This window comes from Panthera leo, chromosome D4 (assembly GCF_018350215.1).
Source record: "Panthera leo isolate Ple1 chromosome D4, P.leo_Ple1_pat1.1, whole genome shotgun sequence".
Lineage (NCBI taxonomy): Eukaryota > Metazoa > Chordata > Mammalia > Carnivora > Felidae > Panthera > Panthera leo.
Genome location: NC_056691.1, coordinates 56,078,883 through 56,088,798, shown reverse-complemented (window position 1 = coordinate 56,088,798; position 9,916 = coordinate 56,078,883). Strand labels below are relative to the sequence as shown.

General features: G+C 52.5%; 1 protein-coding gene across 3 annotated transcripts; it reads left to right on the top strand.

Annotated features, from left to right (window-relative positions):
- The first annotated feature begins 511 nt into the window (after positions 1-511).
- MYORG (myogenesis regulating glycosidase (putative)) lies at positions 512-7,895 on the top strand. 3 transcript variants are annotated; one of them, XM_042913395.1, is made up of 3 exons: positions 669-878; positions 3,668-3,812; positions 4,114-7,895. In XM_042913395.1, exon 3 carries the CDS (start codon positions 4,187-4,189, stop codon positions 6,329-6,331), a length of 2,145 nt encoding a protein of 714 aa, XP_042769329.1. In that variant the 5' UTR covers positions 669-878; positions 3,668-3,812; positions 4,114-4,186; the 3' UTR covers positions 6,332-7,895. The 3 variants fall into 3 exon arrangements, with proteins under 3 accessions (XP_042769330.1, XP_042769329.1, XP_042769328.1); XM_042913396.1 differs by lacking the exons at positions 669-878; positions 3,668-3,812 and adding an exon at positions 512-613; XM_042913394.1 differs by lacking the exon at positions 3,668-3,812.
- Positions 7,896-9,916: the final 2,021 nt, after the last annotated feature.

Below are 9,916 nucleotides of genomic sequence, written 5' to 3'. Positions count from 1 at the left end.
ACCTCACAGCACGGTCATTTCTAACGGCTGCTACCACGGGGTGTCGGGGGGCGGGAGAGGGCAGAGGGGGAATTGCAAAATCCCGATGTCCCCAACCTCAGAAACTACTGGTCCGGTGGGAACCAACAACTTGGGCCTCCCGGCTGGTGGAACTAACCTCCTCCCGTTGGGTCCTTAATAGGATCCGTCCTGCACCGAGCCTCTGAGATCCTCCCGGAACTCCGCTACCCTTTTTCTATATGAATTGTTTCCATATGGGAAATTTTTTCCACATGGAGAGCTAGTGAGAGCGTTATACCGAGATGGCCTCCACCTGCCCAAATGTGGAGGGGAAGGAATCCCAAGAGCCAACCCTGCCCCTTTACCCTGTGGCTCGTTTCTCCTCATACACATCCCAAATTTAGCCTAGAAGTGCAAGAATCCTAAGTCTACAACTGCTCCTTCCTTCCTCCAGAACTACATTTCCCAGAAGGCCTAGGGCAGAGCCCCGCCTGAATGCGGTAAGCAACTGCCCGGCGGGGGCGGGCCTGAAGGCAGGGGGCGGAGCCGGGAGACCTCCGGCTGGTGGCCCTCCAGAGTCGCCCGGAGGTGGGCACAAAACAGCAGAAGAAAGGTGGGGGCTAAGGGGTGGGGCCTTAGGTCCGCGTGACAATGTGGGCAGAGGGATCGAGTACCAGGGGCGGGGCTGGACTCCGAAGCCCGAAATGAAACGGAACGACCGGGGCGTGGCCGAGCAGGAAGAGGGCGGGTCCCGAGGAGGGCCTCAGCTGTTTCCCAGCTTAGCAGAGCCCCGCGCTGTGCCGTGGGAGCCCAACTCCGGCTAGCGTGGAGGGAATCTTCGGGAGCCTCCCTTCACCCCCACTTCTGGGGTCACTGCCGTGAGTGAGCCCAGCGGTGGGACTTTGGGGGGTGTTGAGGAAGCACACTTCCTGAACTTTAGCTCCTACTAATGAGTAGGGGGTGCGAGTCTGGACACTTGGGCCCCTTCTCAAGCCGCGGTTCCCAGCGGGAGGCTGGCCCCTAGACCTCATTCTGTCCCTTCGGGCACTGTAGCTGTAGCGCTGGGGTGGGGTTGGAGTATTCCAAGCTGTAGGCGCAGTCACTCGATCCCTTCGGATCCTGTCATTGAGGAGGGCAAGGAGATGGGCGGGATCGAGTTGCCTTTGACATTCCTCCCCCAAGCCCCCCCCCCCCAATGGAATTATGTTGGGCAAACGACTCAACTTGGCATGCCCTCCCTCCTTTCTTTGGGGCCAGGCCGGGCCCTCCCCCTCAGATCCGGCCAAGGGCCGGCGGCCAAGACTGAGGTTGAGTGTCAAGTGGGGAAAGGCTTGGCTAGATCAGACCCCACCTGCTGGCATTAGCCTGTGGTTGGCCAGATGGCGGAGGCGGCAGATTACAGGGGTCTCTAACGCTGTTAACACAGGAACCATAGTTCCTCCTCCACAGTCCCGATACCAGATGCCATTAAAATTGCCCCTTTCCTACCCCCAAGTAGCCTTCCTGGAGCAAGCAGCAGCATCAGTCCTTGAGAAGATAGGCTTCACTATGCACACACTCACCTGAGTGGGTGAGAGCCTGTCCCACCCTCTGGCCCACAAAGCTCCTTTCCTCTGCTGCATTCAGACAGCCAGTCGGACCATTATCTCCCATCTCTTGAAAATTATGCTGTGGAGGGTTAAGCTGGGATTTTGGATTAGGCAACCTTGCTACCTGGTGACTTCAAACAAGTTCTTTCTTCTGTTTGGGCAAGTTTCTTCATCTGTAGAATAGGCACTATAGCTATACTTCTTGTTCAGTATTATTGTTAGAGTTGGATGCTGTGGTGGCATTTGGGAGACCATTACAGGGCCTGCATGGAGTGGGTTCCTAGGCCTGTGGGTTCCTGTCCTTCACAAAAAAAAAAAAAAGCCCTTGGAATCCTAGAACATTAAGATTCTCAGAACCTGTTGGAAAGGGCTTTTGAGGTCATCTTGGTGGCCTTTCTATGCCTCCAGGTCTAATGAGATAGGCTGATTTAATATGAAAGTTTTGAGGATGCCCTCACCCTGTTCTCTGTCCTCTTCAGATATGGACCCTTTCCCCTTATTCCCTCAGTGCCCAGAAGGGGGCCTTGATTGTCCTGAATGAATGAATGAATGAATGAATATAAATGTACAGCAGGTACTTCTTTGGGTTTTGCTTAGCTTGAGGGCATCAGTTAAAGGCTACTGTGTTCATTCTCCAGGAGGGCTTTTCTAACCTGTTCCTACAGGAAGGGAAGTCCATATTGGTGTGGGGAAGTTTTGAAAGCTAAGTTGTGTGGGATGAGAGAAAGAGAGTAAGAGGCTGTTCCAGACCAGCTGGAACTGACCAGCTTAGGGAGTTGGGGGGAGGGAGCACAGAGAATGAGGTCCTGAGACAACACCTCACTGGAGGGGAGGGAAGATTGTAAGGAGCTATATATTGACATCTGGGATCAAATTCTGGTCTGTACCTGTCATTCTTGACAGTTTCTTCATGGGAGAGGTGGGGGAGTTGAGGACCCTGAGCAGTTCTGGCATCTCCTTGGAAATAGCTGAGGACTTTGAGACAGACACTGGCATCTGGGAGGAGACTAATTACTATTTGCCAGTCTCCCTCTCTACTTCCTCCCAGCTGGAACAGGTGGGCAGCCGGCTGGCACTGTGTATGTCGTGTGTGCACCTAGCTGGTGCTATGTCTTTGTTGAACTCTGCCCTGAGGGGTGAGATAGGAAGGGTCAGTGGCCTTGAGTAGCAGATTGGGACACACACCTCCCCCCAAGTCTATGGGTTTTGTTTGTTTGGTTGGTTTTGGTGGTTTTTTTTTTTTTTGTTTTTTGTTTTTTTTTTTTTGCAGTCATATCTGTGTGTTTAGCATACACTGTATGAGAGTGTATGTAGTGCAGTAGGGGGTGTCTGATAGGTGAAGGAGAGACATTGGCCCAGTGTGGCTAGGCAAAACTTCCTAGGGCATATGGCTGAAGGATTTAGATTAGGAAAGGAATGAGTTTGGTGGTCACAGGATAGGCCTGCCTGGAAATGGAATCAGAAAGCAGATGAGACCATGACATGCCTTAACTCTTGATTGCAAAGTTTACACTTCTGAATTTAATCCTGGGGGTCATGAGCAGCTCTCTAAACTAGGAGGAGATATAGTCTCATAAGTGCTTTAAGAAGATCACCATGGTTGCTGTAAGCAGAAGGCATTGGGGGAAGAAGAAGTTGGAAGCAGGGAGGTCTAGGGGGAAAGTACTGCAATGATACAGGGGAGAAATGACAGTGCCCAAACTAGGGCAAGGGCAGCAGGAGAGTCAGTGAGTGGTAGAGACACATCCAGGAGGTAGCTGGCCAACAGATGTGTTGCCAGGAGGAGAGAGCAGGAAGGTTGGCAGAGAAATGGACTTGGTGATCAATTACTGAGAACAGGGTGGAATTTGAGAGAGCAAAGAAAGGGTGGTCTGAGAAGTCACCATGGCCCCCAGGCAAGACTCTTTACCCCAGCCCTAATGTCCAGACTCAACCCTGCCTCTCTCCAAAGCAGGCCCAAGACCGAGGCTGGCTTTGGGTATCTTCTCTAATCTCTAGATTTAATCTGACTTTTGACTCAAGATTAAATTCCATGCCTGAGATGTTCCCCCTTCTCTCCTCTCCCCCTCTGGGGACAGGAAAGCCAGCCTACTGCCCAGTTAAAGGTCTGAAGGAGCTGGTTGGATTATCTTCCCTCTCCCACCATGGCGCTCTCCAGATCCCTCCTCTTCTCTTCAGCCTGAACTGCATCCATGTGTGATCCAGGGAGGCCTGACTAATTCTGTGAGTCTAGACAGCTCCCTGACCCTGCCTGGGTTTGTTCTTCCACCAGGGAAATGGGGATGTATGCCATCTGCCCCTCCCCATTCAGAGTCCTGACTAATTTTGTCAAAAACTGGGCTCATGAGAAAGAGTGGGTAAGATACAGACAGATGGTTCTGTTAAGGGTCAAGCCTTTAGTCCCAGACCTTACATCCCAGTAATACAACCTCTCCAAAGTATACACCTCTTCTTTCTTGCTGCAGCAAAGGGAGATACTATGGAATGAGAAAGCTCAGTTCTACTTCTCTCTTTCCCCTTCCAGAATCAGGCAGGCCAGGTTCAGATGCGCTTTGTTGGGTGGTCCTACTGCCCACTCCTTCCATAACTGGGGGCTGATGCCCCAGAACCCTCAGGAGAAGAGCCAAGCCTATCCCCGCCGCCGCCCTGGGAGCCACACAGACCATAAGAGTCCCAAGGCCACCGCAGGCGCAGCTATGTACACCTTCTTGCCTGATAACTTCTCGCCTGCCAAGCCCAAGCCGTCCAAAGAGCTGAAACCACTGCTAGGCTCTGCGGTGCTGGGGCTGCTGCTGGTGTTGGCGGCAGTGGTGGCCTGGTGCTACTACAGTGCCTCTTTACGCAAAGCAGAACGCCTGCGTGCGGAGCTGCTGGACCTCAATCGAGGCGGCTTCTCCATCCGCAACCAGAAGGGTGAGCAAGTCTTCCGACTGGCCTTCCGCTCAGGCATGCTGGACCTTGACTCCTGCAGCCGCGACGGTGCCCTGCTCGGCTGTTCTCGCACAGCAGATGGGCGCCCGCTGCACTTCTTTATCCAGACTGTAAGGCCCAAGGACACGGTCATGTGCTACCGTGTGCGCTGGGAGGAGGCAGCTCCAGGGCGCGCGGTGGAACACGCCATGTTCCTGGGCGATGCAGCGGCACACTGGTACGGCGGTGCTGAGATGAGGACCCAGCACTGGCCTATCCGCCTGGATGGCCAGCAGGAGCCACAGCCCTTCGTCACCAGTGATGTCTACTCCTCTGACGCCGCATTCGGAGGCATCCTCGAACGTTACTGGCTGTCATCGCGTGCGGCTGCCATCAAAGTCAACGACTCAGTGCCCTTCCACCTGGGCTGGAACAGCACCGAACGCTCGCTGCGGCTGCAGGCCCGCTACCATGACACGCCCTACAAGCCACCTGCTGGCCGCTCCGCAGCACCAGAGCTCAGCTACCGTGTGTGTGTCGGCTCTGATGTTACTTCAATCCACAAATACATGGTTCGACGCTATTTCAACAAACCGTCAAGGGTGCCAGCACCCGAGGCCTTCAGGGACCCCATCTGGTCCACGTGGGTGCTGTATGGGCGTGCCGTGAACCAGGACAAAGTGCAACGTTTCGCCCAGCAGATCCGCCAGCACCGATTCAACAGCAGCCACCTGGAAATAGATGACATGTACACACCTGCCTATGGAGACTTCGACTTCGACGAGGCCAAGTTCCCCAATGCCACTGACATGTTTCGCCGTCTGCGTGACGCCGGCTTTCGCGTCACGCTCTGGGTTCACCCGTTTGTGAACTACAACTCATCGTGCTTTGGTGAGGGTGTAGAACGCGAGCTGTTCGTACGCGAACCCACTGGCCGGCTGCCCGCGCTTGTGCGCTGGTGGAATGGCATCGGCGCGGTGCTGGACTTCACACGCCCAGAGGCTCGTGACTGGTTCCAGGGACACCTGCGGCGGCTGCGCTCCCGCTATGCTGTGGCTTCCTTCAAGTTTGATGCAGGAGAGGTCAGCTATTTGCCACGGGACTTTAGCACCTACAGGCCGCTGTCAGACCCCAGCATATGGAGCCGACGCTACACTGAAATGGCGCTGCCCTTCTTCTCTCTGGCAGAGGTTCGCGTGGGCTACCAGTCACAGAACATCTCGTGCTTCTTCCGTCTAGTGGACCGCGACTCGGTGTGGGGCTATGATCTGGGGCTGCGCTCGCTCATCCCCGCGGTGCTCACCGTCAGCATGCTGGGCTACCCATTCATCCTGCCTGATATGGTGGGTGGAAATGCAGTGTCTGAGCGCACAGTGGGTGGTAGCGAAGTGCCAGAGCGTGAGCTATATGTTCGCTGGCTGGAGGTGGCCGCCTTCATGCCCGCTATGCAGTTCTCAGTCCCACCTTGGCAATATGACGCCGAAGTGGTGGCTATCGCGCACAAGTTTGCAGCGCTTAGGGCCTCACTCGTAGCGCCGCTATTGCTTGAGCTGGCTGGTGAGGTCACCGACACAGGTGACCCCATCGTGCGCCCCCTCTGGTGGATTGCGCCAGGCGATGAGACAGCACACCGCATCGACTCGCAGTTCCTTATCGGAGACACGCTGCTGGTGGCTCCAGTACTGGAGCCAGGCAAGCAGGAGCGAGATGTCTACCTGCCTGCAGGCAAGTGGCGCAGCTATAAGGGCGAGCTTTTTGACAAAACCCCAGTGCTGCTTACTGATTACCCCGTGGACCTGGATGAGGTTGCCTACTTCATCTGGGCATCCTGACCCAACCCAGGACCCAGGAATCCCACAGCCCTAACCTCTGTCTTCATGCAGGTGTTTAACCCTCCATCACAACCACACCGTGCATCTCCAGGAAGGTCCCACCTCTGCAGTTCCCACTAAGTGGGTGCTGACATAAATGTGCTCTAGCCAGCTCCTGCAGGGCCAGGTGAGGGGGCGCTGAAGCAACTTCCCATTTCAACGCACAATCCTAAAGACACTCTTTCCCTCCATGCTCACTGCAGTCTGCAGAAACCTCTTTCTGAGGTGGGAGCGAGAGAACTCTGAGGTAAAATGCCAGCTATCTTCCTATTACACATGATTGTGTTTTAAAAGCACAGAGAGAAACCTTACTGTCCGTCCTGGCCTGAATGGCCATCTTTGTCCTTCTGAGGTTGGGACTTAATCCTTTTAATGTCCCCAAATAGCTCCCTGCCACACTTAGAAAGGCACATTCTTGGTGTTGGAAGCCAGGCCCCGAGTTCCCAGCACTTGCCTGAAGTGTATTGACCTGGTCCTACCCCAGCTAAGGAGATGGGATGGAGGTGTCTGGCCAACAGACAAGGAGGATGGAGGTCCCATCCCAGAGGATAGAAGGACTGGGCACAGCACTGAGCCATCATTGTTGTCCCTCACTTGTGAAGAGATTCCTAATGCTGCACTTACCCATCTATGTAAACACATGGGCTCAGCCCTGGACCAGGGCCATGGCCTAATGGGCAAGGACTTGCAAGGCCATGCAGGCCCAACTTGGTGCCTTAACTCAAGAACCTGTGTGTGTGTGTGTGTGTGTGTGTGTGTGAGAGAGAGAGAGAGAGAGAGAGGCACCATGTGTTCCTGGATCTATAGAATGAACACAATACTTCTGAAGCTGGATGAGCCTGGAAGGAGGGGACAGGAAGCAAATTTGAGGTTTTGATTGTTGATCTGGCCCTCTCCTGGTTGATGTCTCTGGGACTATAGCAGGAAATAAATAGCGCTTTCAAGATTTCTCAGCTGCCTCACTTCCTGCATACATGGCAGGGGTGTGGCGTCAAAGGGAGCGAGCAGTGTTCTTTTTCTGATGTGGTGTGCTTTGGCACGCGAACTACATTCGCACATCGACACCTGTAAATACACATACAGGGTAAGGTGTTTCATTTCAGCCGTTTTCCCTTTCTAAGAAGAGCAACCTCAGCCAGAGTAAATCTCCCTGACTTTGCAGCTGAGTCTGAAGAAGTGGCTTGCCAGAGCGGGGAGGTAGGAAACAGGGCAGGGCTCAGCTTCCCTCAACTCCTAAAGAATGCATCCTTTTGTCCACTCCTCTACCCCCTCTATTTCCCCAGTGTGAAGAATGCCTAATGAAAGTTTGGGGGCACTCACAGATGTCTATCTTGAGTGCTGATTTTACCACTTGTCTATAAGCTGTGTGATTTTAAGCAAGCTGCTTATACTTATTGAACCTCAGTTTCCTCATATGTAAAATGGTGATGATAATGCCTACCTCCCAGGATATTGTGGGAATTATAAGTACAGATGTATGTAAAGTGCCTGGCACAAGTAGGTGCTCAATAAAAGGTAGCTATTATACTATTTCTTGGTTTTTGTTGCTGTGGGGTTTTACTGCATAAAAACAAGGATTTTTCTAGGCCCCAGCTCCCAACCCAACTGGCTTCCTCTGGGCCTGCCTGTTTCCCAAACATTTGCACATAGCACCCAGTTGAGCTCTCAGTTTGTGACCCAAAGGGCACTGTGGTCCAGGAGAAAAGCAAGAGGAGAGATATCTGAAAGTGGGATGTCAGGAGCCAGGATTCCTGTGTCCCCAGGAGATGGGGAGTATGTGAATGAACTTCCTTCTCCTTTTTGTCAAGAGCATCCATCCATCAGTACTCAGTGATGAACCTCCTGGGGCCCCAGCAACCATCTTTAGCTTACTTCTTTTAGGTCTGTAGAAGCAGAACACCCAGGCTGGGTCCTGGAAGGTTCCCTAAGTGGCTGGAGAGCATGACTCACACTTGAATGGCCCTCCAACTTTCTTTGCAATCTGAAGCCAGTTTAACTAACCTCTTAAGCCATGGTTTGTTCATCTTTTGAATGGAATTTCTAGGATTCATTGAGATGTACCTGTAAAGCACTTATGCAAAAATTGGCAAAGAGTAAGTGCTCAATAAATGGTAACTCCTATCAACTCTTCTTTTAAACAAGGGACACTAAACAAGAAACAAACAAAAAAGCCTGCCTAGAACCTATGCTGTCCATGTGGTAGCTACTACCCACATGTGCCTTCTTAAATTTAATTTTAAAATCAACTAAAATGAAATAAAATTAAAAATACAGTTCTTCAGGCACACTAGCCACATTTCAAGTGTTCAAAAGCCATGTGTAACTAGTGAGTGGCTAACATATTGGACAGGACATATTATAGTTGCAGAAAGTTCCAGTGGACAGCCCAAGATGAAGCAGTGTGTGCTAAGATGGCATGGGGAAGGATAAAACAATCTGTAAGGCCTAAGTAATCTGGCATGGAGGAGGAGGCATACACCCTTCAGAAGGGCGGTAAGGGTGGGCAGCAGGGTCTTAGTGTCTTACAGCCTAGATGGGGGAGGGGGCAAACCGTACTCACTGAGCATTCACTGTGTGCTGGGACAGGGCCAAAGGGAAGAGTGCCCTTTTCTGGCCAAATTCCAGCACACTGGCCCTTGGCTTGTGATCTGGTTTCTGGCCAGGCTTTTGCCATTTTCATTAATCACAAAAGCACAGATGAACAAACTGAAGCACTGAGAGAGGAGGGTATTGGCAGAAGATTAGTAACCAAGACTAGACTGGAATGTGGTGTTCTGTATCCAAATGCCTAGAATCTCCTACCCACCTTTCATCAGCATGGTCTAGCACTGGCCTGTATACTACCAAGGATCGGAAGCCAGCCAAAATGTATATTTCTGAAGCTGCCACCCACTGTTACTGGGTCAAGAAGTGTTTTCCCTTCCCCACTGATACCAAAACAGAGAGATTCAAGAAGGGGGTGGAAGACCAGAATTGCAGGAGCCATGAGAAAGAGCTAGATCTTGGGAGATAGGGGAAGGTGAGGGAACTGAGTTGGAAGCCACCTCTACCCTTCTTTTGGCCCCTTCCAGCCTTGTCCTGCACCCCATCCCTCCCCATCCTCTTGTGCATTTCCAACTTATGTTTCTCTGCATATCTGGTGGCGGTGGCTGTCCTTACTCCATGGAACTTCCAGCAGCCTTGTATGACCAGAATTCCTAATTGGCCTCCCTATACCCCTGAGCTGGCTGGTGGGGGCTAATATTCAGGAATGGGGAACTCCTCCAGAGGTAATGGATGGGGACAGAGTGGCCACTGTAGGAGATCTGGGACCGGGGCCTAATGCCCCCATTCTGTAACCCCATACACCCTGAGAGTCTGTCTTAGTCTCCTTTCTAATACCATATGAATCAGCTGAACCCTAGTCAAGCCCAAGATGTGAGATTTCTGAGGGTCTTTGCCCTTGTTCCCCAAGATTTGGGTAAGGTGTATCTCACTCTGGCTGGCTCCAGAGCAAGTCTTCTGCTGGTTCCCCTCACCAAGTTTCTGATCGCTTCTCCCCTCCTC

What these genes read in the sequence shown, in the direction of transcription:
- MYORG (XM_042913396.1), top strand. Translation starts at nt 4,187, where the DNA reads ATGCCCCAGAACCCTCAGGAGAAGAGCCAAGCCTATCCCCGCCGCCGC.